This window comes from Lepidochelys olivacea (assembly GCF_965140295.1).
Source record: "Lepidochelys olivacea isolate rLepOli2 genome assembly, chromosome: 2".
Taxonomy (NCBI): Eukaryota; Metazoa; Chordata; order Testudines; family Cheloniidae; genus Lepidochelys; species Lepidochelys olivacea.
Window position 1 is genome coordinate 39,125,798 of NC_140412.1, and position 26,607 is coordinate 39,152,404.

Here is a 26,607-nt window from a genome sequence, read left to right on the forward strand (position 1 = left end):
CACGCACTTTATGTCTCATCAGAGACGTCACACATCTCTACTGCGCATGCGCTCTCGAGCGAGTTCGTTCTCCTCCCTTTGCACGTGTACAGTCGTCCCCGCTGCTGTCACGTAGCACATGCGCTCTCGTCCACTTCCCCTTTCCCCCCTTTTCTGCTGCGTGTAATCTGTCGTCCGCTCCGTCTTCGGCGCATGCGGCTTTCCCTCGCTCTCCTTGTTGCGCTCAGGCGTTCTGCGCGTCCCCTCAGTCCCCTGGGCTGGCGCCTGCGCGCTGCGTGCGGTCGGTGCGTGGCGTGCAGTGCGGTGGGGGCGGGCGGGGGCGGGGCGGGTATATATAGTGCGCGGCCGGGGCGGCGGCCTCCCCCTTGTCCCCCGGCCGCTGTCGGTGCTGTGTGCGCAGTGCGTGTGCTCCGGCCCCCCGGACACGCCGGCCCGGCCCCGCCGCACCATTTATTACTAAAAATACTAAAAAAAAAAAAATAAAAAAAAATCCAAAAACCCTGAAAAACCCATAAAAATCCCCCCCCCCGAAACCGGCCGGTTTGATATAAAATAACCCGGTGAAGCGAAGCCCCGGACCCGGCACAGCCGAGAGGAGACACCGAGCGACCCCCGCCTAGACCAGGAGCAGCCGAGACCTCCGCCAGGGCCGGCCCTGAGCGAGCCGGGCCCTCCCCGCCGAGAATCCGCCTCCCGGAGCCGTTAAGTTTCGAATCTTCCACTCGCCCCTCACGGAACCCGGGGCCGCCGCGGCCTCCTCGCGCCAGTGTGACCCCTTCCCCTGCTGGAGACGGCGGCAGGATGAACCCCAGCGCCCCCAGCTACCCCATGGCTTCCCTGTACGTGGGGGACCTGCACCCCGACGTCACCGAGGCCATGCTCTACGAGAAGTTCAGCCCCGCCGGGCCCATCCTCTCCATCCGCGTCTGCCGGGACATGATCACCCGCAGGTCTCTGGGCTACGCCTATGTCAACTTCCAGCAACCCGCCGACGGTGAGCACCTGTGGGGGGCAGTGGGGCAGACCCACACCCTGAGACGGGAGGGTCGGAACCGGGGAGAGTGCTCCCTCCCCCCAGCCGCAGCGTTCCTCACCCCTGCGAGGGCTCAGTCTGCCTACCCCACCCCCTTGGGTGGTTGGTGCTCCCTTTGCACAGCTGTGAAGCCCCTCTCCGGTCTCCTCTTTTCCCGGTATTTTCCCAGCTGGAATTTGGGGGGGGGGGCGGGGGGTGTTGGGACACGAGCAAAACTTGGCGCGGTGCTTGCGGAAGTTTGTGCGTTGGAGCCCCTGCTGCTGCTCGGTGACATGCGGCCTGGGGCTGTGTCTGCGCCTCGTGGCGTGGGGGAGGCGCTTGCTCGGGAACCGAAAGCAATTGCGAGCCCATCAAACTCGAGAGACGGGCCTCGCCTCCCAAAGGCCTCCTGGCTCCGGGACGAGCGTTCGGTAGCTCGCCGAGTTGTAACCGCCGGCCCAGCCGGCTCTGCTCAAAGCTAGTTTCAACCTCACTGCAGCGACTCCCTGGTTTCCCTGGGCTCGTGAAAGTATCGGTGGTCACCAGGAAGGGTGTGTCCAGGTAATTCTTCCGAGGTTAACACGCTGCGCACACGGAGGGAATTAAAGCCTGTTCGAAGGAAATGCCACAGTAATTAGCACCTTCGCTGTTGCCCTAGGAATTTCTGGGCGTGTAGGCATGATGTGGTGAAGTGGTAAGAGGTGGAAGTGTCAAGCCATTGTGAAATAACCTAGTAGTCAGATATGAAGTCACATACAGTCCATGGAAATGGATAGGTGTAAAAAAAAAATAGTTAAGCATTATATAGCAGGTTTGTGGAGCAAAATGTAGGGTTTTACTTTTGAAATAATGTGTTGAATATCTACAATCTGTTTGTGTCATCTAACAGGTTTGCTTTTGGTACTTAATTTGTCTACAGTAAATTCCTCAATGTGTACTGTTGAGTTGTAAAAGCTTGCATTACAATGTTGGTACAGCTATAAGTTAGGTTAAAGCAAAGCAAGACAAATTATTTTTATGCAGTTCACAAATGATCTGTGAAGAGAGCTTCAAGGTGAACCTTGGCATACAAGGCCTTCCTTTGGAATTATAGTTTGTAGACTCTATCTGACCAATTTGAAATGGAATGACTCGTCTGATTATGAAATGTCATTATCTCAGATGGCTTTGAGTAAAACACAATTTGACAAATATCAAAATGCGTATTTTTAGAAATGTTAAAAAAACCACTTGGTTTCCCAACTGTTCAGGCATGTGGATTAACTGGTGTTTGAAATTAATTTTCCTATGTACTGGTATATGCTATGGCCAGATTCCTGGGTCAGATTTGCTGGCATCTATATGTATTAACTGTCTATATTTACAGGATGGTAGATATGGTCTCTTCAGCCTATTTAACAATTCTCTCACACTTTAGAGAGCTTTTAATTTTATTTGATGAATACTTCAAAATGAGAGGATTTAAATGCTTATTTTATCAATTAAATTTTTCTGGTTTTAAATTGACAAAGGCCTACAATCATTACCCTTGTGTTGTGATCCAGACATCTCTCACAAGGAAAAAGGGTGGGGTTGGGACTGAACCAGTCAGTACTTTGATGTGGTAACTTCATGGCATGTGTAAATGCTTTAGGAAGTTGTAGGTAATTCAACATATGCCACTCTTCTTTCTGATTTTGTATTGAAACATGCCCTTGTATATTACAAGGGTTAATCTTACCACTTTAGTCACTCAATTGAATAGGTAATTTCATTGTGCTTTATGCCTAAATTTTATCTGCAGTTTCAATTGGATAAGATGAACTTTGAATTATCTGCCTTTTCTCAATCTAGGCTTAATTTTTATCTATACTTTAACATAGCTTTTATTTTTGTTAACTATTAGTAATTAGTTAAGAGGTCTTTGAAATTCTTGTTTCACATATAATCCAGGACTCTCAAAGCTCTTTTCAAACACTAATTATGTCTGATGACATCCTTGTGAGGTATGCAAGTATTTCTACTTCATTCTGTGGTTTATCTGATGAGAATGAGTCAGTGTCAATCAGGGCTAGAACACAGGTATATTGTCTAATCCCTGTATACTAGAGATAATTATGGGCAAATACTCAAACAGCAGCTTTTTTCAGAAGATTTCTAGATTAAATAATGTTCGCAGCATTTTGCTTAGTGTACTAAAATATATTTCTGTATATGTGTAGCAGAACCATTCCTGTTTTTATAGGATATATTCCATGCAGAGTCTATATAAAGTGATAAAGTGCAGTCACTTCTGAAGCGGACTGTCTGGTTCCCAACTAAAATGGGAACTAGTGACTCATTCAATAGACGCTTAAGCAGAATCAGCAAAAGTATAACATGGGTAAACTCAGTAGGTGTGGCCATTTTGTACTAAGTTAATTATTTAATCTATTTGTCTCTTACAAACTAATGCACAGTCCTTTATGGAAAAGAAGCTAAAATATATTAGATGCAGTCAGTTTTATTAGTTATAACTTTACAGGTGTGGGAAAAGGCCAGTGACTGACTCTGATATCTAGTTTGAGGTTAAAGCATATTCAGCTCTCATTTTATGCTAAGTGACTAGAGCTTTACAGATGGAAAAGGAATTTAAACTTTTTCTCTATACAAAGGTTATTGTTTAAGAATTGCTGTGAATTCAATGTTCAGGAAAGGTGCCAAATTGGCAGTCATAGAAGCTGATGACATCATCTGTTTATCCAGACCAGGTATATCATGGGCAACAGCTGTTCAGACTTTTTGCGCTGGCCTTGTCTACATGGGAAGGTTGCGCCAATCTTAAAATATGGTCACTAACTTACTATAGTTAATGTTTGTAAAAGGGTAGTCTGGACTTGCCCTAAAACAAATGTTCAGGGAATGTGTCCTGGAACAACACTAACCTTTACAAACAAAGTGTATGCACAAGTGCATAAGTATTACTGGAAACAAATAATGAACTCATTTTTGGCCCCTCTTCTAAGACTGCCAACAATGATTCTAATGATCTCCAGTTGTGGTACCAGAGAGAATTTTACTGAATCCTCCAATTAATTTCACTTGGCCACCAACTGGTTTGATGGTAACAACTTCTGATTTCTATTAGCCTCAGATGAGACTCCATTTCTCACTACTAATAACCCAAATTGTCCATTCTCCCCAACTCCATGTTCATAATTAAATTTGTGTGTACATTGTATTAGCTTATTCAGTGGAAGAATAAACTTCCATTTTGTACAGTTTTAATTTTTATCCAGTTTAACAATTTTAATGAAGTGTTTTATGCAACCTGATATTTTCTCCAGAGCAAATACTAGTCTCATTTTATTCTTCCACTTTATAACTAATACTGTTATATGTGAATATAGGGATATGTGGTCTGTTTGGCTGAGAGTTTAACTGGAACCAATTTTCCATCAATTTCTTTCAAGTAGTAGACCCCATCAGTAGTATGTACCTACTTACTTTCTGCAGAGAAAATAATCTTTCAACACAAACAGATCTCTAGATTTATGTGAAAATCTGAAAATTAGGTAGAAGTAACAGAGGCATGTGCATTATCAAAAAAAGGCAGTGATCAGGATATAAAGATTTTCTTTGGGCTAGGATATGCACCTGTTTGGATAGCAATGAGATGGCAATTCAAAAATGCATAAAATATTAGTAATTTAGGCAGCATTCATCTTGTTAGAAATAATTTTTAAGTAGATTTTGAAATAGAAATTGGCAATAAATTCTACAACTCATGTTTGACCCTTCCACTTAGAAAAAATGGTTAAATGACATGACTATTTTTAAAAGAACGGCTTACTAATACAGTACAGTATTTTGATTTTCCATTAACATTTTCCTACTATATCACTAAAATTATTCAAAGTTTCCTTTTGTTGTGAAAAGGACAGGCTCTAACCATTTTGCTTATAATTTGTCAATTTTGTTCTTTTCATAGAAGTCATGTTATCTTTTTGGATGACTACAACAGTAAAGAATGCTTTGTAAAAAGAATGGTGCTTAAGGGCTCATAGGCTAAAAGGGATAATTCCATAGAGTTGATATGTTTTTCTTTTGAAAGTGAACAACATTTTAGTCCTGATAATTACAGCTTTTTATTTGTATCAAAGGTTTTTCTGATTTGGTTGCTGCTTACCTACATCGCATCGCTTTCTCTGAATGCAGGTAGCAGTTCAACAGGCTATATAGTACTATTGGTTGAGACTTCACGCATCTACTGGGGCTCTGTTTTAAACTCCCCCTCCAGACTTATATGAAAGAGATTAACTCTGAAAGAAGCTAGTCCAGGAGACCATAAATATGTCCACCATAATTTAGTACCATCACTACTTCTTGCTTAAATAACTTTTCTCACTCTTTTCATATGTGCCTGCGATTTTTAGTCATGTTACTGCTAGGAATTAGCATCCCATGGACACGGAGGATTACTTTTAAAAGATGGAAATGTCAAATACAGTGACATCAGAAATCCTACTCTTCCTTCCAAAGAAATTGGCTGTGGACCTCTACTGGATAAGCTACTCCATGGGAGTGTTTAAAAACTAACTTACATTATTTCATGTTATATGTAGTGTTGTAGCTGTGTTGGTCCCAAGATATTAGACCAGAGGTGGCCAACCTGTGGCACCGGAGCCACATGCAGCTCTTCAGAAGTTAATATGCAGCTCCTTGTATAGGCACCGACTCCAGGGCTGGACCTACAGGCACCAACTTTCTAATGTGCCGGGGGTGCTCACTGCTCAACCCCTGCCTCTGCCCCCACTCCACCCCATCCCTGAGCCTTCTATGCTCTTGCTCCTCTCCTGGAGGCTTGCCAAGAAACAGCTGATCAGGAGGTGCAGGGAGGGATGGGGAGGTGCTGCTGGTGCGTGGGAGGCGCTGCAGGGGGAAGAGCTGATTGGGGGCTGAAGATGTATTATTGTGGCTCTTTGGCAATGTACATTGGTAAATTTTGGCTCCTTCTCAGGCTCAGGTTGGCCACCCCTGTATTAGACAGACAAGGTGGGTGGGTAGTATCTTGTTTGGATCAACTTCTGTTGGTGTGTGAGACAAGCTCTTGCATTTACACAGAGTTGTTCAGGTCTGGGAGATGTAGTACATTTGTGTAAACTATAAGCTTGAAAGCTTGTCTGTCTCCTAGCAGAAGTTGGTCCAGTGAAAGATATTATGTACCCACCTTCTCTTCATTATTTCATATTGCTGTTTTAATATTTAATACTTTATACATCTTGCAGATTTTCTAAAAAAAAATTGCTTTATCTGTAGAAACAGTTTGTATATGAAAAGTACGGCAAAGCGTTTCCTTAAATCCCTTGTTTAGAAGTACAAATAGCATTTCTGTGCTAATGAGTTAAATGCTTGTCACATGCATTGTTCACTCTGTTCACGTCTTTCTTTGAATATTTGAAAACAGTATAAACTTGGTTAAACTAATATGTCCTAGCCTTACTTTTTCATCCTTTTCGCTCTTGGATCCCTCTTCTACGCATCACACCATCTTAGTAAACATGTTGCTCTAAGGGTTGTATTGGACTTATTCAGGAACTAGGCTTAGGTCAGGTCTACACAAAAATTGCTGGTAATGTTAGAGGTACAATTTTTTGCAACTTTTTATACCAATAAGAACCCATATGTAGATGTAGTTGTATCAGCATAAAAGTGCTTTTGCTGTTGTAACTTATTTCATGCAGAACTGATATCAGTTATATTGGCAAAAGCGCTTTTTTGGTGTAAGCTATATCTGCACAAGGAGGGTTTGCTGGTGTAAGTATACCAGCAAACTTTTTCTAGGGTGGAAAGAGTTGCCACCAATTGATACATTGTGATCCTTGCTCTTCCATACTGTATCTTGAGCACAGGGTGTCCACAGTGATCACAGCTCTTGTTAACCCAGGAATAGAGAAAAACCTACCAATTGGCAATCCAATCTATATATTTTTCTTTGGTAGAATGGAGTTAATTATGTCTAATGTTCATTCAATATCCGTACGTAGTGTTTTGTTCAGAGATTTAAGTTATTTTGGTCATTGAGATGGGAGTATGAAAGTCATTATCAAAACACCTCTAATGGCTACAAGTTAACCAAGAATTAATGAACTTCAAGTGGGGTTAGTGTGTTGATAAAGATAAATGGTTTAGTACTTCTCACTAACTTTAGTGTCTCTTTCAGCTGAACGAGCTTTGGATACCATGAACTTTGACGTCATTAAAGGCAAGCCAGTGCGCATCATGTGGTCTCAGCGTGATCCATCTCTGCGCAAAAGTGGTGTCGGAAACATCTTCATCAAGAACTTAGACAAATCAATTGATAATAAAGCTTTGTATGATACATTTTCTGCTTTTGGAAACATCCTCTCCTGTAAGGTAAGTGGAAAGTAATAAATGTGCCCAGTGATTTGATATTAGAAGCTACAAAACTATACTGGGGCTGTTTGACAAGTTGAAATTTTTTCTTTAATAGGTAGTATGTGATGAAAATGGGTCTAAGGGCTATGGATTTGTACATTTTGAGACACAGGAAGCAGCGGAAAGAGCTATTGAAAAAATGAACGGTATGCTGCTTAATGACCGCAAAGTGTAAGTACATAAATATATATTCTGGGGCTCTCAACAGACTGTAATTCAACCTAAAGTAGATTACTTCCTGAATTTTATCTAGAAAAGGCAGATTTTTCTAAATATGTTGCTAATTTTGAAGTCTAGTGCAGTTGCTCCGTAAAAATATTGATTACATATGCTGAAGGTAAGAGGAATGTGAATAAAAATTGACATTTTAAAGTCTTTAAAGCCCAATTTGTGGTGTTAAAATAATGTTGCAGCTAATGTGTTTACAGCTGAATGTCATACAGTTGGAAACTGGGACCTGTTACTGGTCTTCAAGCCAGAATAAAATCCTTTTAATCAGGCTAGAATAAAATTGAATCCATCAAGTATTCAAAACAATACTTATTTCCCACTGCAGGTGTTATCAAAAACTGTGACACGAAAGCTCTTGTTTGACCTTTGGATTCCTGTTTCCTAGTCTAATGGAGGTTTGAATGTGTTACACAAAAGATTTTTAGGACATAGTAATGATCCCTGTTCCAAACCACGGTACTGCTAAAACTTAGCATGTGCGACACAAGCATGGCTTTGTAACAGTCTTTTGGAGGGCAGACTAAGGATGGTAGTGGCTTGGTAAAATGGGAATAATAGAAAATCAGCATTCTTTTTTTCCTGTTATCTTCATTTATACATAGAGAAGTAGTAGTGAGGCAGCAGCCAGGGAGAGTCCATATCTTAGAGGTATGAGGCCCTGCTCTGTAAAAGGTTACTATGGGAGGTTCTTCCAAGTAGTTTTATACCATGATTTTAGCTGAATTGAGGCACTTTATAGGTGGTGGTTGTTTTGTAACTAGCCCAATAGTTCCAGCAAGTTAATCACTGAAAAAGCCTGTAGTTTAAATAACTAAACATGATTTAGTGTACCATGAAAGTTACATTTGCTTCAGGCTTCTATTTAGATCATAGAGTAGTAGGACTGAAAGGGACCTCGAGAAGTCATCTAGCCCAGTCCCCTGAAGAACATTTTAAAGTAGATTAACCATTTTCCTGACTATCAAAATCTGCAGAGTACCAGGCATCATCAACATTAAAGTCCAAATGTAGCTACAAACCAAGTCAAGGCAATGTTAACTTTAGACTGCTGAGCCATATTGATTGGGATGTGGGTTTGCAAGTGGGGTAATTTTAAAATATAATTGGAGAGACGAGAAGACTGGTGCAAAAATTGAGTCGTTCATGTAGGTGTAGCATTTGTGATTGTACTGAAGTGGTTCTGTGGGCCAACAAAGGCTGTGCTAAAAGCACATTCCTCCCCTGGTGATAGGAACTGACCTCACTGTTATCAATCAGCTTTTGGCATTGGCCAATTCAAGAGCAAGCCAGATCCATACCTCCTTACTAGTAAGGAGGAACACTATGATATGAGGCTTCTGTAGGTAAGAGGAAAGTTGGGGGTTTAGTGAGAGTCCCTTGCCTAAAAGTCAGATGGGCAATAGAAACAATATTTGAAGGTTACAAAAAACTTTAGTGTAGCAAAAACCACTATGCTAGAGTTTCTCCGTTGTCTGATTACTGATGCTGAAAAGTAAGCTTTACACTAATGAAAATTAGTCCTATCAAGTCTTTGGTAAGATTGCTATCGCAATTACTATGATAAAAAGTATTTAAATGGTAAATAGTAGTCTAATTGTCTCTTGTAAAGTGGTATCTTAAGTATTTTATCTGTTGGGGATTTCATATCGTTATATTGATCAATACCGCATTTAAGAAATAATCCATGGTTGAATATTTGTCTAGCCATGTGCTGATGTATGTAGTCTAGGAAAGACCTTGGACCTGGATAGATTCATTTTAACCCTATAGTCACCTTGGTTTCCTGTAACTAGATTTGTTGGAAGGTTTAAATCCCGTAAAGAACGAGAAGCAGAACTTGGAGCTAGAGCAAAGGAGTTCACCAATGTTTACATCAAGAATTTTGGAGAAGACATGGATGATGAAAGACTTAAGGAACTCTTTGGCAAGTTTGGTAATGTCTTAATTTTCCACATTGTTATATAACAACAAATAGACAAGCTTCAGTTTGCTTGTTAAAACCTTTTTAACATTAGGGTTCAGGCCATTGTGTAGAGACAATTAAAATGCATGCATGCTGAACAGTTAGTTGTCAGTTCAGCATTCAGATCGAAAGAAGTGATTGACTAATACCCACTAAAGAACTTTAATTGTCCAGAGTAGCACACACGAAAACCTGGCCATCAGAAATGTCCTCATCTAGTTAAAAACAGGGGGGCATTACATTTGAATAATACATATAAATTGTTCTGAGGATCTTGGAGTTACAAATGAAATGAGGAAGTGAGTGTTTTAGGTTTGGTATGGCCATTGAGTAGTGGATCTTTGAAAGACGTGTAAATGAATGATGCCTTTGTTACATCTCCATTGCCATGCGGGTACACCTGTGCATTCTTCCCTCTGTTGAAGGTCTTCTGCTGTTTCACGCAGTTGTTTGCTTGGTTTCTGAATTAAGGATGGAAATATAGAAAATTAAGCTATTGACAATATCCGTGTCAAGAGGTTTAAATTTAATCTTGCATAACAATTTTGTTTAATGCCTGAAGTCTCTATTGGTGTGGTCATTCATGGCCTAAAGAAAAGGAGTACTTGTGGCACCTTAGAGACTAACCAATTTATTTGAGCATAAGCTTTCGTGAGTTACAGCTCACTTCATCGGATGTAGCTGTAGCTCACGAAAGCTTATGCTCAAATAAATTGGTTAGTCTCTAAGGTGCCACAAGTACTCCTTTTCTTTTTGCGAATACAGACTAACACGGCTGTTGTTCTGAAACCTGTCATTCATGGCCTAGTAATTCATACTATGACACATCACTATTGAACTTAGTGACGTTAAAATCTTTGTAAATGGTTTTTTCAAACATGTTAATACCACCTGCCAAGCCATCTTCTAGTTACTGACATGGGTGGTGATATAGGACATTTAGCAAATTATATGGAGGAAATAGTTTAGTGTACAAAACTTGAAATTCTCGTTCTGATTTATTTGGGTCATTATGTACTGTTTTAATTCCAGATGTGTCATGATCTTGCTTGTGTTTAAAAAAGGATTTCATAATTCATATGCATGCTTGATGACTAATGTCCTTTTAAAGTTAGTATATGGTGCCCACTGTGTCATTTGTGAAAGGGTGGAGTGAAGTAAATTCCAGGCTCTGGAAATGCTCTAGTGGGCATAGACTCTCTTGCTTGCAAAAATGGGCAGATGTCTTTTGACCTATCCCCTCCAACCTGTTTTTGTAAGGCTTATAAATTGGCTAAATTTGGCTGGATTTTCATGGGGTTAGCAAAAGGCATGTTGTTGGCCGGCCACTCCTATGCCAAATTCAAGTCCTGCTTCAAAGCATGGGGGGGGGGGGGGCACTACCACTTTTCAATGAAAAGTTCACCGTAAATTTTTAGTATGGGCTAAACAATGTATTTTTCCCCTAACCTTGTTCTCTGAAATGACTGGACTGTTTCAGCTGGAATTTTCTGGAAAAATTGTGCCTGAGGCAGACACCAAGGGTGGAAACTTTCAGCCCAAATTGTTGATTTGGCAAAATTATAAGGAAATTAAAACAGTTTTATAATGAGAAGTATTGAGCGAACTTAATAGGTGGGGCTACCAGCCCTGCCTGTGCATTTGTACAAAGGAAATAAACCCTATTGAAATTTGTCATAAAATTTCAGGGTAATGTCAGTTAAGGTAAACTCATCAAGGAAAGCCCATTTGTTTATGCAGAATCTTGCTGTCAACTTCAGTGAAAAACACCAAGTGCCTAATGTTAAGCTCCTAAATACAAGTGACTTATTTCTCAAAGGTGCTGAGCATCAGTAGGCATATGTAGGATTTGTGGATGCTCAGTATTTGTGAAAATCAGTTATTTTCTGTTTAAATACCAAAATGTAGATTTAGGAGCCTAACTTGAGGCAACTGTGACAGAACGTTTGGCCAAAGGTCTTAAGTAAACATGGCTCTTATAGAAAGTGCTTCTAGGGGCTGAGGATGGCAGCACGCTTGGGGCATTCTTCAGGAAAGGAATCTACTGTTCACTTAGCAACTGGAAAATGTCGGGACCAATAGACATTCTGTATGGCATTAGTGATAACACACGCCTTAGTTAGACACTGACTAATATAAACTAGATTGTAATCTCTTCAAAACAGGGAGCGTGTCCTTTTGTACTATAAAGCAGCTAGAAAACTTGTGAACGTTGTAAAACTTTATTTAAAAAAGGGGTGGGGGGTGTTTGGAAAATGGATTTTTCTGGAAAACCCACATCTTCAAGTGGTATGTAAGATCTCATAACATCATATGGTATTGTGAATGGAACAGATTAGTAATTCTGTAGTTTTCTTAAGATGTAACATCTTGCAGGTAATACTGAGATTTAACCACCAAACAGATGAGTATATAGAATGTACATGTAATACAAATATTGCATACTTTTTTCAGGCCCTGCCTTAAGTGTGAAAGTTATGACCGATGAGAGTGGAAAATCCAAAGGCTTTGGCTTTGTTAGCTTTGAAAGACATGAAGATGCCCAGAAAGTAAGTTTACACAGGATTTTTTTTTTAGATGCATCATTCTGGGAGACTAGTAATTTTGAGTCTTGAATACAAACTTCTTTTTTTGCATCCTGTAGATCCTTCCAAATTTTTTATTTGATTTTTATAAAATGATGTGAGGAAACAGGAGAGAAATCTATTTTGGATGATATAGTGGGTTTTTTTATTTGATTCACATTGAGCAGGCTAAGTTTGCTGCCTCCCCAGAAATATTCCTGTCTAGAAATGATATAATGGCCTTTAAATTATTTAACATTTATATTGTAATAGTGCCTTCAGATCTCAGTGGGGTTTGGGTCTCGTTGTGCTAGGCACTGTGAAAACAGTAAGTAACCCCTGCTCCAAAGAGCTTATGATCTGAAAGACAGGATACAACAGGTGGCTATGAGAAGTGGGCAGGGAGAGTGCATTGTTTTTCAAAAATTACTAAGACTAGAAACTTTACACAACAACTGTTGCCTGTACGTATTCAGCCATATCTACTTGCTTTAGTAACAGCATATGGTTTGCGCTGCTTTTTATTTCTTTTTGCATTGCAGAGCCAACACAGCTATGACAACTGACCTGAGGACTTTATTCCATCTTGTATACATGGACAGTCCTTTAAGCTATAGTTACTTACACCTTTGCAAAACATACTGGAAAAAATAGGACATAATTTGGCCTATATAATCTTTATTACTATTGATTTGCACGACCGAAAGAATGCTGTTTTGAGCGTAGGCTAATGTTACAGGGCTGGGAGTTAGAAAGAGCATCTTAGTTTCCCTCAATTGTCACCAGCACAAATGTGCACACAACAGATTAGAATAAATCCCACCTTATAAATATATAAGTAACATTTAGGTTTGCACATTTTCTTAGTCTGAGTGTAGTTAAGCTCTCTTGTGTTGTATATATGTATTACATCCTTATGGAAAATGGTTCACTTTAGTAACTGTAATGCATTTGCACAATGGTAGAGAAGTGATTCTGGTATATGGGTAAATACACATTAAAAAATAGCTTTAAAATTAATAGACATAGACCTGTACTAAAGCTTTCACAGTGAAGGAGATATACTGTAAATTCAAAATCTTAGTATTTTGTCCAGTATTGCCTCTGCTAGAGTGCCCTTACCAATTTAGAATTGACATTCAATATTGTCCTATTTTGAAAATGTGTGAAAGATGCAGGAGGAAAAAAAGAGAAATTGAGTATATGGATGGCACTGTCAAATGCACAAAGTGAACAAAATTTGGGAAAATTTTTTCTTAAATCTTTAAGTGACGGTAATTTTACATGTTCAACAATTGTGGGTAAAATTCAGGTGTATGATTTTTGAGCTGATGGCCCTTTAACCCTCTTCTCTTTGCATATGATTCAGAGTATGCCTATACTAGAAATGGTATAGGGGCACAAGTGCACCGCTGTAGTTGTAGATACTTGACCCACCTCTCTGAGAGGTTGTGGCTAGGTTGACTGAAGAATTCTTCCATCAGCCTAATGGTGTCTACACCATGGGGGTGGGTTGGCTTAACTATGTCACACAGGGCGTGAAATTTTTCGCAGCCCAGAGTGGTGTAGTTAGGTCGACTTAACTTTAATGTAGACTAGCCCTGAGTTAAACGTGGCTATGAACATGGTGTGGGTTTTTGATATGTATTCTCTATGGGACTTGGTTTTCAGAAAAAAAATCTTAGAGGATATCTTTAATATTCTTTTCAGTGCATTTAACTGTACAATTGATGAATGTTTACTTCTGTCTCCTTCTAATTTTTCTTTTGTCCATATACTGGACAGAAAATATACTTGTACATATCATCTTACACTTAAATGCAGTATGATCCAAGAGGTTCTAGAGATGGCTTTGTTTCAATTAACCATATTTTACATCTGTTTGTTGGGGCAGTAGCTGGGGAAAATATTTAGTTTTTATTGTCGGAAATTTTATATAACTTGTGCACTTAAACTGCATTAGTCAGTGGCTGAAAAAAATGTTAGGTTTAATATACCATGAGCATTGGTAACCCTTTGTTTATTTATGAAGGCTGTGGATGAGATGAATGGAAAGGAGCTCAATGGAAAGCAAATTTATGTTGGCCGGGCTCAGAAAAAAGTGGAAAGACAAACAGAGCTCAAGCGCAAATTCGAACAAATGAAGCAGGATAGGATCACCAGATACCAGGTTACACTTTTAAATTGAATGAACAAGTTTATTTTATTACTAATCGTTAGCAATTCTGTCTTTTCTAAAGAGGGTCGTTTTATTTTTTTAGGGTGTAAACCTTTACGTGAAAAATCTTGATGATGGGATTGATGATGAGCGTCTACGAAAAGAATTCTCCCCATTTGGTACAATCACTAGTGCAAAGGTAAAGTTAGCATTTTAGACTTCATTTGTGTTTTGCAGTGTCTTGTGTGAAAGGAGGAATGTGATGGTTTGTCACCGAAGAAGTGAGTGGCATTCAACTTTTTCTCAACTCCTTTCAACTGGCAAAAATAAGATGTGGAGATATGATATAACCACCCCTACATCCAACCATCATTAAATTTGAGTACTGATTCTTACTAAAAACTTAACTCATACAGTTTTTAAAGGTGTATTCGTGTTGTATTTTTGGATGCAGTGATACGTAACAGTTTTTAAAATGCATGCATTATAGACTGTCTGTGGTACCTTATTACTCCTTTTTGTGCATCACATTCATTGTCATGAACCACTGCATGAGTATTTATTTCTCTCATTTTTTCACAGATCTTTAACAATAAAAACTCAGACCAATCAACCATAGAAAAACTCCAGAAATCTCAATCCATATCTGGGATGGGTGGATGCTGACATTATTAACAAAAAATCAAACATTTTTTCAATGCAATGGTTCGTTCATACTGTTCCTCACTAATAGGCCTGAAGGTGACTAGTGTTGCTAGAGGATAGACTTGTATCTGATAAACCAGCTGTGAAAGAAAACAATAAAAATCATCATGTGCCATTCACGGTCCTGGCACAGGAGCTGTTGCAGGTCCATTGTATACAGAGCAACTGATCAAAAGGGATTTTTAAATACATATATTCCTCTGTTCAAAACTGGAACAGATTATTTGATTTTTAGACAACTGTAGGTTAGATCAAAAATTTGAGATGTGGCTTGTTGAATCCAATCCAGTTGTCTGGGAATTTTTTCCCTACCAGAAGGCAGCATTGACAGTGGGTATATTATGTCTCAAAACTAAGCAGTATACGTCATATACTGTCCACTTGCAGAAAGTGTAAAATATAATTCAGAAACCTGGAATTCAATTCTTACCTGTACCAAATCGTACATCCTGCTTCAGGCTGGTTTTAAAAAACTACCTCGTTTTTATTGGCAGGTCATGATGGAAGGTGGCCGCAGCAAAGGATTTGGGTTTGTATGCTTTTCTTCACCAGAAGAAGCAACCAAAGCTGTCACAGAAATGAATGGTAGAATTGTGGCCACTAAACCATTATATGTAGCTCTAGCCCAACGCAAAGAAGAGCGCCAGGCTCACCTCACCAACCAATATATGCAAAGAATGGCAAGTGTGAGAGCAGTACCTAATCCTGTAATCAACCCCTACCAACCAGCACCTCCTTCAGGTTACTTCATGGCAGCTCTCCCACCGGTATGTATAGAAATAATTAATTTCATATTCTATACCATTGATAGAATCAGTTTAGATTTAGCAGTAAATTATGACTTAATAAAACATCTGTAATGTTAACCAAAATCACTAGCTTTATGAATTTAAGTACTGAAGAACCTATGAAAATGTCTAAACTTCTGGATGGAATAATACATTATATTCTATAAATCAGGATTTTTTTAGATATTTGAAATAGGAAAGTTTATAGAAGAAGGTACTTAGAAATGGCTGTGTGGTGGGTGGAACAGGTACATCAAGATTAATAAACACGTCATTTTATTTCTTTGACAGACTCAGAACCGTGCTGCATATTATCCAACTAGCCAACTTGCTCAACTCAGACCAAGTCCTCGCTGGACTGCTCAGGGTGCTAGACCTCATCGTAAGTAGTCTCCTTAACTTTCTAAATAAAGGGGCATTCATGGAACACTTACTGTCTAGCGAAGGTTAAGTATGTGGCACTAAAATACAAATGTTTGATGGTCATTACATGTAATTGGTAGAAAGGTAATATGCCAGTTCTGGCTCCTGTTTGCAGATGTTTGCCAGGAAACCTAATTTAAGGTTAACTTTTTAAAATAGTTTTTATAATAAACCACCTAGGTTTTATTTAGCAGCTGTATCACAAATTGTCACTGGGTTGAATTCCAGCCCCCCCAAAAACTAGACTGCTGACTTTTCCCTTTCTACACTTGTCTGTAATATTGTTATGCCATGTGAGGATGGCAAAGGAAAAAAAATTAGTCTTCGTCACCATTCAGTATTGTTACATGATGCAACTTAAACACTCATTGTTTTAAATGCAGCATTCCAGAACATGCCTGGTGCTATCCGCCCAGCAGCTCCCAGACCACCATTTAGTACCATGAGACCAGCTTCTTCACAGGTTCCACGAGTCATGTCAACACAACGTGTTGGTGAGTTTCAGGTTTAAAAGTTGCATGTTCCTACATCAGGCTGCACCAATATCCACCTTTCTTTAGGTATGTAACTCATTTGTGGCCACACTACAGAGATTCTGTTAATGCTGAATAATATTTCATATACCTTTTTGAAGCTCAATAGTGCAGAGGAGGCACCACTTCGCTCTGTTATTTTACCTGCCCTAGCTGACTTTGGGTTTCTGACCTCCTCCTAATGGCCAGCTAACATGTTAGCCCCGTGTGTATAAGGGAGGTTGAGGAGGCTCCTACTCCCCAACGCATCATCCATTTCTCTTCTGCTTATGGCTATATAGCTATTTCATACTTCTCAGTATTTCCCTTGCATGTTAGATTGCTGTCGTCCTACTCCCTCGCTGTGATTTCTCTACCACCTACCCCTCTCCCAGTATCAAACCCTCTTCCTGCTTACGAATGTGCCCTGTCAAGACTGCATATTTGAGGCTGACCTAGTGTCTCTAGGAGAGGCTGCTTGTTTAATCCTTCTCACTCTTAACCTGCATTTTCCAGTTCTTTTGCAACTATGAGAAAATGTTGCTCAATATATAGATCAACGTAACCCACTAGATTAATAGTATTAACTAGGAGTTCTCAACTTTTTCATACTGTGGGCCACATGTTAATGATATTGCGTAGGTGGCTTCCCCCTCCCATTTGTATCTGTACCATTCCTGTGGTAACTACAGCAGTGGATTATGTGGAAGAATAATATTGAGATAGTATTTATTTTTAGCTCTTAACATTGTTGCAGATGGGAACAAGGAGTGCCAGTATCACATGACAGTACTGGGGGGAGGGATAGTTTAGTGGTTTGAGGATTGGCCTGCTAAACCCAGGGTTGTGAGTTCAATCCTTGAGGGGGCCATTTATGGATCTGGGGCAAACATTGGGGACTGGTCCTGCTTTGAGCAGGGGTTTGGACTAGATGACCTCCTGAGATCCCTTCCAACTCTGATATCCTATGATTCTGCTGTCTAGAGATCAGCAGTAAGTGGTACAGACCAGGTTCTGGGGACCACTGTTACATAAAGAAAAGCACATTCAGAATGTATTAATCTGCTATATCTCAGTAACTCATCTAATCGTTTAAAGTAATTTTTAGGGTAATTTAATTGGCAAAATGTTTTAAATTTTTAAGAGACTCGCCCTTAATTATGACTGGGGTAGAATGAAATTCAAGTAAACCTGTTTAATCAAAAGCAGATGTTCTCTCCATGGTGCTTTTTTTATAGTGTTTAAAAAAAAAAAAAAGCAAGTAATTAGCAAAATAATGAGAAACGAAACATGCTTTTGGTTCTGAGCCCACAGGTTGACCATTGGTGTTTTTATTTAGTAACATTGCTGTAATCAAATATAATACAATACTAAAATTAGATACTCATTATAGTCCTAACACTGTGTCCATTCATTGACTTGTACAAAATGTAAGCTTAATGAAAGCTGAATTATTAACACATAAATCATGTTAATCTTCACAGCTAATACATCAACACAGACAATGGGTCCGCGTCCTGCAGCAGCTGCTGCTGCGGCCACTCCTGCTGTACGCACAGTTCCACAGTACAAGTATGCTGCAGGTGTTCGTAATCCTCAACAACATCTTAACACACAGCCACAGGTTGCTATGCAGCAGGTATGTAGTCTTGGTTTTGGTAGCCAACTGATGTCTTTGCTGAGGAAACTTTCCTTTTGCCTAATCTGTATCATAACTGCAAAGCGTCTGCCTTCACCACTGAGATCATTGAAGCCACAGAGTCTGATGTTTAAGCAGGGGCAGGCAAACTTTTTGGCCTGAGGGCCACACCGGGTTTCTGAAATTGTATGGAGGGCCAGTTAGGGGAGGCTATGCCTCCCCAAACAGCCAGGCAAGGCATGGCCTGGCCCTTGCCCCCTATCCAACCCCCCTGCTTCTTGCCCCCTGAGACTCCTGCCCCATCCGCCCCGGGATCCCTGACTACACCCACCCACCCGAACTCCCCTACCCCCTTACCTTGATGCCTGGAGCACGGGTGGTTGGTGGTGCGGCTACGCCATGACGGGCAGCCACGCAGCACAGAGCACCGGGTCAGGCCGCACTCTGCAGCTGCGCTGCCCCAGGAGCTCACTGCTCCGTCACCCAGAGCATTGCGCAGGCAGTGCAGTGAGCTGAGGCTGCATGTGGAGGGGGAACAGCAGGGTAGGGGCCGGGAGCTAGCCTCCCAGGCCAGGAGTTCAGGGGTCGGACTGGATGTTCCCGTGGGCTGTAGTTTGTCACCTCTGTGTTAATGGCTTTATTTTTCACAAATCTAAAATATATTGGGAACAAAGCTTATTTTCTATTGTTATATTATATATTTTTGAGTTTTCTCATTTATGTGGTTGACATTTTGTGTGTGTTTCTGCATTAGTTTTCCCCCCATTGCACCAAAATTCAAATACCAAATTGTGGCACCAAGTTTGTAAGCCTGGAGTTTAAAATAAATCTGAAGCATTCTTAAGGAGGACATGACCCTGTTCTACTTGTTTTGTACTACCGAAGTGCTCGATGATACATTCTGCGCTTGAGCTTTGCTTAATATATAAATTATACTCAGCAAGGGATTGCGTCAGCATTAGTGTGCCTTGCAGTATCAGTCATCTTTTACCAGCCTCTTGATGAAAATTACTCAATCATAATTTTTTCTAATATTTGACAAATATGCAGGCATGGTTGTTACATTGAAGATTCCCTGTTCTGTTCATTCCCTCTGAAGCACCTGGCATTGGCCACTGTCAGAAGACAGGATACCGAGCTAGATGGACCATTGGTCTCACTCAGTATGGCCATTCTTATGTTCTGAGTTGTGGAGGTATAAAATGTTTCAATGTTCCAGAATTTAACTTTAAAATACGTTTTATTAACTTGCAGCCAGCTGTCCATGTGCAAGGTCAGGAACCCTTGACTGCTTCCATGTTGGCTTCTGCCCCTCCACAAGAACAAAAGCAGATGTTAGGTATGTACATTTGATCCTACTAGCCAATTGTAATAGAGATTAAATAGTTTTCAGTCTTTTTAAAATATGTGCTTCTAATCAGTTGTAAAGGAGTATTTTGAATGTTACTGTTGTAGGATACATGGTTGAGTTTTTAAGATGAAAGTACTTGCCCCTTTTCACATTGTAGGATTTGACATCTGACTAACACTGCTCAGTCTGTCCTCAGCAGATGTAGAATGGAGAGATCTGCTCCCTGGAGAAATTTTAGTATGTCATTTAACATGAATGAAATATCAGACCACTTTAGGTTAGGATTAGGCAGTTGATATATTTTCTATTCCAATAAACCAGTATTTTGTTTACCTAATGCAAAAGCCTTAACTAGGTGAGAGCATGGAATGCATATTAGTGGGGTCGATACTGCTATAATTTAGGCTTTTAATGGATACTACTTTTGTGCAACAGTTAACCTCTGAGTCTGATTGCTTTGCATAGTCTCCATTGCTGATTACTTTAAAGGCTCCTTTAATCTTGGTTTTTTGACTGATACTTTAGTTTTATACAGTCATATTCAGGAGTTTATTTTTAGCATTCAAATGAGTAGGACATAATACTTATCCTTTTAATAATTTTGAGGAATTTAGGTACAAGTCCATAGATTGCTTAACAGATTTTAGTGCCTATGTTTAGCGTTGTTAAAGGCTAAATTAATTTTTAATCGATCACTGTAGCTGACTGTAGTGTCTTAATGTTTTTCTAGGTGAACGGCTGTTTCCCCTTATTCAAGCTATGCACCCTACTCTGGCGGGTAAAATCACCGGTATGTTGTTGGAGATTGACAACTCTGAACTCCTTCATATGCTTGAGTCTCCTGAGTCTCTTCGTTCGAAGGTAGATAGACTATTAGCATCTAAGCCCTCCTTTTGATGTTACATGTGTATTTTGTGTAATTTAGCTGCTTCACTATCTTAAATGTACTGAAATTAAGTAAAGCATTATTTTGTAACAATTGTTTTATCCTATTAGGTTGATGAAGCTGTAGCTGTACTACAAGCCCACCAAGCTAAAGAGGCTGCTCAGAAAGCAGTTAACAATCCCACTGGGGTTCCAAGTGTTTAATATGTAAGCTTTCCTACAGAATACATTCTTAATTTTTCTCAACTGATCAGGGTGTTCTGCTGGCATTTTATTGTATGTATAGTTAGTCAGGAATGTTTTAATATGACCTGCAGTAGCTAAAGTTTCTGTACTCCTAGAAATAAGTTTCTAGTTATAAGCCACTGTTAAATAGACTATCATTAGACAGATCTGGCCATAATAATTTGGAAAGAAGGGAATAAACTAAAGCTACATTTTTAAATAAAGTTGACCTATTTACTAGAGCTATTAGGATACAGGACTTCACTAAAGCTTGTCCCTAATCTGGTACCTTATAAACGTGAGACTGCTTAGAGATGGCCTTTTTATTCCTCAAACAAGAGGTATGTGCAGCTATGTGAAGGTTAAATTTTATCAACTACTCATATACTTTATAAATCAAACTTTCAGAATAAAAAAAATCATAGAATATCAGGGTTGGAATGGACCTCAGGAGGTCTAGTCCAACCCCCATATTAATACCTGAACATAAATGCAGCTGCAAGATTCTATTGTAAAGTCTTCAATAAGGGGACGGGGGGTGGGGACAGAAGGGGGACTAGAATTGGAACTGTAAAAGGAATATGCATAATTAGCAATACAGAAGATACTGTTCATAATTGAAATGTAAATGTCCTCAGAAATACAGTTCATTGAGGAATGCATCATAAATTAGAAATTCGGAGGAAGTCACAACCTCTGACCAATATAAATTGCCATCCATATAATTCAAGCAGCAGCTTGAGAATTTTGGGGGAGGTTTGATGAGAATTATCTTTAGGATACACAAACTTGATGGATTTGTTTTACAAATCCATTTGTGGGATTTATTTGTCGGTGTTCTTTCCTACACGTCCCTTTTTTCAGTAGATATGGAGCTCAGCTATTTATGCTATAGTTTGTGCATAATTGAACACTTCACCTGACCCCACCCCACAGAACGCCTGGGAATGCCTGCCGGGGGGGAGGGTAATGGGCATGGGGGAGCACACGGGGTTACCTGCCACTGGGTTTCCCCCCTCCACTCTCCTCCCCCCCCCCCCCCTTTCTGCAAGCGCAGAGCTGCCCAGCTGAAGGAGGGTTGTGTCTCGGATCAGCTGACTCTTTAGCTGAACACAGCCTCCTGGGTCTAGTGCCAGCCTTCCTGTTTTCTGTTCAACAGTGAGTGCCCATGGTGGGGCTGGGGAGAAGAGACAGTGGGGAAGGAAGAGGAGGTGGAAGAGGACAGGGGGAGGGGAATGTGGGAGTGAGAGGATGGGGAGGGGAATGAGATGAGGAAGAAAAAAGGGGTAGGGGAATCGGGAGCCCAGCATGCAGCATCCCCTTGGCAACAGCTAATGCTTCCCTGTTAAGCAGGTCCATCGAACCCTCATCCTGACAAGCCCTACCCCCCTACATCTGGAACCTCCCACTGAGCCCCAACCAGCTGCACCTGGACCCCCACCCCATCAAGCCCCAGCACCCAGACACCTCCCCCTCCAAGCCTCATCTCCCCACACTTGGACACAACACACCTAGAACACCTCCTGCTGAGCCCCAACCACCTTCACCTGGATCTCCTGCAGAGTTCCTATTGCCCCTGCACCTGGAATCCCCCAATGAGACTCTGTGCATCCAGATCTCCCACTGAGCTGCCGACACACAGATTGCCCCACACAGAAACCTCTCACCTCACACTTGGATTGTGCTGGAATAGTTTTTATAGTGGGGATTCTAAGAGCTATTGAACCAAACTGTAAACTCTATATATAATGGAAATCATTTCAAGCCTGGAGCACCCTTAGTTCCAGTACCTATGCATCTGGTGCAGAGAGGCAGGGCCCTGGGGTGTCCCTGTACTGGGGGAAGTGGGGGCTTCAGAGTGATCTCCTACCTCAGTGTAGCCAGTGGCCTGTGCTCCACATTGCCATGCTGGAACCACATCTATTTATTGACAATTTTCAGAATTTTAAAATATTGTGCACATAACTTTTTGGTGCAGAATTCCCTCAGCAGTGACCATTGTCCAACTAGCTGTGTATATAGAATTCACTCTACAGGGTTTTCTTTACATGCTGGTTAATTTAATTTTTATATTGCCATTAAAAATTGTCCTCCCCATGGGGTTGCTAAGTTTTATGTCTCTATTTTACAGATGAGAAACTGGGGCAGAAATGTTAAATAACTTGGTCAAGTCCAGAAAAGGAACAGAATTGCAGAGTCATGATTACAATGTATGAGGTCCATCGTTCAGTCCAGTGTTTAGTCCAGTTAAACCACATTACCTGTCTTTATATATATTGGGATAGTCCATAGCAGACCGCAGGCCAAATCTGGACCGCTAACGCTTTTTATTTACATATAATTATTATTGCTTTTTATTATTTTCTGTGGTGTCTGGACCTTGACTACACCTTGACCAAGAAATTTAGACCTTGACAAAAAAAATAGACTACCCCTGATATAAGTTAACATTTTTGAACGATCTTCACCAGAAATGGCTAGGGACATGCTTTTAAAAAATGAAAGTTTAAATTCTACATCTAGGTCCCTAAAATGGGGGTTAGATTGATTCTCTCTCTCCTCACTTCCCCATCTAAATGGCCAATTGTTGTCGTCATTAGTTTGTGCCTAGATGAACAGGGGAAAATGTGTGCACACTACTTGAGAAGAAAATATGCTTTCAATTCTAATTTTGGCCCAAACTCATTATGTAGCATCTGAAGAAAATGGATTATTTTGGTAGTGTTCTCCAGGAAATGTGCTCATATTTAACGTAGGTTGTCTTGGAGCTCTACTTGGGTACCTGGTGCCTCTTCTCCACTATTAAAGGGGAATCAGATTTGATGTCCAGCAAATTACCATCCATTAAACATTAGTATTACTTTCAAAGATCATTCACTACTACTATCGCAATACTACTTACCAGCATATGTGCTTGCCCATACTGTGATATTGTTTTTTGGGCTCCATGACATATTACTACTTGGCATTGGAAATAGTTACTAAATTAAGTGTTATCCAGTGCTGTAATTAAGTGTCTGGTAATAGTTGTCCCAGAATGAGGCAGTATAGTCCAGTGCTTAGAGTGGGGAGGACTTTAATTAAAACTATTTATTTGTACTATAACCCCCTGGACCATGGCCCCATTGTGCTAAGCGCTGTACAAGGATAGGAGATCTAGTTTCAGTTCTCATTAACTAGTTGTGACCTTTGGAAGAGGCACAACTTCTCTGTTCCTGTTTCCACATCTGTACACAAAGTTGTAATGTTTGTGAAGGTCTTTTTAGATCATTATATAGAAGATACTATGAAAGTACAGAATATTGATGCGAGTTACTAATTTTTCACATTAACAACTGCTAATATTATTCTTATTTACAGAAAGATCCGGGACTTCAAACTAGAACTTCGCTTCACCGAAGAAAAAAATCTAAACATGGAAAAATGATTAAATATTGAGAAAAACATTGCAAAATATAAAATAAATAAAAAAAGGAAAGGAAACTTTGAAGCTTATGTACAGAGCAAATGCCAGGGCTAGCAAAACTAATGCTGGTCCTAGATTTACCTATTGATTTAAAACAAAAAAAAAATAGTAAAATAAAAAATACAAATTAATGTTTTATAAACCCGGGGGAAAAGAATTTTCAGCACAGTACAGAAATTTAAAGCATTCCTTTCTTTAATTTTGTAATTCTTTACTGTGGAAAAGCTCAGAATATCACCACTGTTTTAGTTAACAGTGAGAATTGATAGCTGAGCAAAGAAACGTAATTTGGATTATAAAATTCTTGCTTTAATAAAAATTCCTTAAACATGGTTTTATTAATACTCTTTCCTTTCTCCTGTCATGTTGGTATGCCTCAAACTACATTGGTGTCATTCTAGAGTCGGAGTTGGAATCCCACTCACTATAATACCTGTATGCAGATTCCAGATCAGATTAACCTACATTTAGCCACCTGTTGCTAATATTATAAACTCAAGTACTAAAACAAGTGAACTGAACAGCTGGGTCCACCCGTTTTAGTTTTCAGTTCTTAGTATCATGCATTTTCTATGTCTTCCTGAACATATTTAACTATTTATAAATAAGATTTTGAATTGTTCATGTTTTAGGGTGGTCTAAAGGACGTAATTCAATGTATAGGACTGTTGAAATTGGATCTCACTCCCTTGTGCAGTAAGGAGAACTGTACCAACTCTTCCCATTTTGTGGAAGGAAACATGATCTCCATGCACCCTTTTGGCTGGTTTTAAGAAGGCTGATTTACTCTGAAGGAGTTTCATCCACCATAGCTGAAGCAAGAATTTGAGTGTGGGCTGGTCTAAAGGGAGATTCTCACAAAAAGATACCCCCAGGGATGTGGAAGAATTAATGGGGATTCTGTAATTGACACCTGCAAGTTTCCTCTGCCAATAAAGGATATTATGTAACTTACACTTAGATTACCTTAAAGTAATGCAGGTTTTTTTAATGCGTTTAATTCAGTCAGTGGACCTGGTGATGTAAGAAGCTGAAGTGGTCCGAGCCTAATTGTCCCCAATTACTGAACAATTTATTCACAAGCATATTTCTAGGGTAGTTCACAGCATTGGCACTAATACTTTATATGCAGGAGCAATGGAAATTTGCAGTGAAACAGAATAATCTATTCATAACTTCCCCATTCATAAGATGTGATTTCTAGCTTTTTTTGTGTGAGATGTGTGCAGGGGTGGTGGTTTTGGCAGGTAGATGATGGATGGCCTGAACTCCTACTTCCCCTCTCAGAAACACTTGGTAGAAACCAGCAATCCCACTGCCCCAAGATGAAATTATAAAGCACAGTTCTCTGGCAGAGTGGGGATCCTGTGGCAAATTTTAAAAAAGTTGTCCATAATCTGTTTGAACCTGTTTCTCCATGTAAAGTTAGCTTCTTGGTTCTTTCCCGCTGTTTAGAAGATGACCTAAAACTAGGCATTTCACAGTACCTGTTCCCTCTATTTGGTCTCTAAAATAAGTTTCTCAATTTAAAATTGAGATCTAGGGAAAATAATGTGGAATGACACAAAAATCAGCCTGCAAGTATTCACTGAGGGTAGAACAGGAACCTCTGCTCATCTTCCTTGTAAGACGAGAGGGATGTTGAATGAAGTTGAAAAAGGTGGCAAATTCAAAAGTGAAGAAAGAAGGAGATGCTTTAAAACAATGCACAAGCAGCTCCTGGAACTCATTGCCAAAGAACACCCTTGTGGCCAGTAGCTTAATAAGGTCAAAAAAGTTCAATGTAAAACAGGAATATCTGGAATTGCAATAAATATTAAAACAGGAAATTTGAAAGGATAAAAACCCTCTGAAAGTAAGCTATCTAATTGCTGGTGTTAAGAAACTCCTTAGAGACAGGTTATCCCAGAGCTGCCTATTAGGAAGTTTCTTACTCTCCTCTGAAGAACACTCACAAAGGCCCTGCTGAGTAGGGACTTGTGGGCTATGTCTACACTTTGAACTTAAGATGGTGTTCCCCCCTCATAGGATTTCAAGGGACCTTGAGAGGTCATCGTGTCCAGGCCCCTGCACTCAAGGCAACATAGAATCATAGAATATAAGGGTTGGAAGGGACCTCAGGAGGTCATCCAGTCCAACCCCCTGCTCAAAAGCAGGACCAATCCCCAATTAAATTATCTCAGCCAGGGCTTTGTCAAGCCTGACCTTAAATACTTCTAAGGAAGGAGATTCTACCACCTCCCTAGGCAACGCATTCCAGTGTTTCAC

The 26,607-nt window shown here is 40.1% G+C and overlaps 1 protein-coding gene across 2 annotated transcripts; it reads left to right on the forward strand.

The window, feature by feature from the left end:
* The first annotated feature begins 365 nt into the window (after positions 1–365).
* On the forward strand, positions 366–24,671 carry PABPC1 (poly(A) binding protein cytoplasmic 1). Of its 2 annotated transcripts, none has more exons than XM_084619478.1 (15): positions 366–994; positions 7,194–7,387; positions 7,485–7,600; positions 9,454–9,584; positions 12,078–12,172; positions 14,220–14,357; positions 14,449–14,544; positions 15,545–15,817; positions 16,130–16,220; positions 16,645–16,755; positions 18,258–18,412; positions 19,667–19,751; positions 20,494–20,624; positions 20,760–20,855; positions 24,234–24,671. In XM_084619478.1, exons 1-14 carry the CDS (start codon positions 802–804, stop codon positions 20,850–20,852), a joined length of 1,902 nt encoding a protein of 633 aa, XP_084475604.1. In that variant the 5' UTR covers positions 366–801; the 3' UTR covers positions 20,853–20,855; positions 24,234–24,671. The 2 variants fall into 2 exon arrangements, with proteins under 2 accessions (XP_084475604.1, XP_084475603.1); XM_084619477.1 differs by having other exon boundaries at positions 367–994; positions 9,454–9,593.
* The last annotated feature ends 1,936 nt before the right edge of the window (positions 24,672–26,607 follow it).

What these genes read in the sequence shown, in the direction of transcription:
- PABPC1 (XM_084619477.1), top strand. Translation starts at nt 802, where the DNA reads ATGAACCCCAGCGCCCCCAGCTACCCCATGGCTTCCCTGTACGTGGGG. An exon ending in ATAGGATCACCAGATACCAG is followed by an intron (nt 14,358 to 14,448) that starts GTTACACTTTTA and finishes TTATTTTTTTAG; the next exon opens with GGTGTAAACCTTTACGTGAA. An exon ending in CACAGGTTGCTATGCAGCAG is followed by an intron (nt 18,413 to 19,666) that starts GTATGTAGTCTT and finishes ATTAACTTGCAG; the next exon opens with CCAGCTGTCCATGTGCAAGG.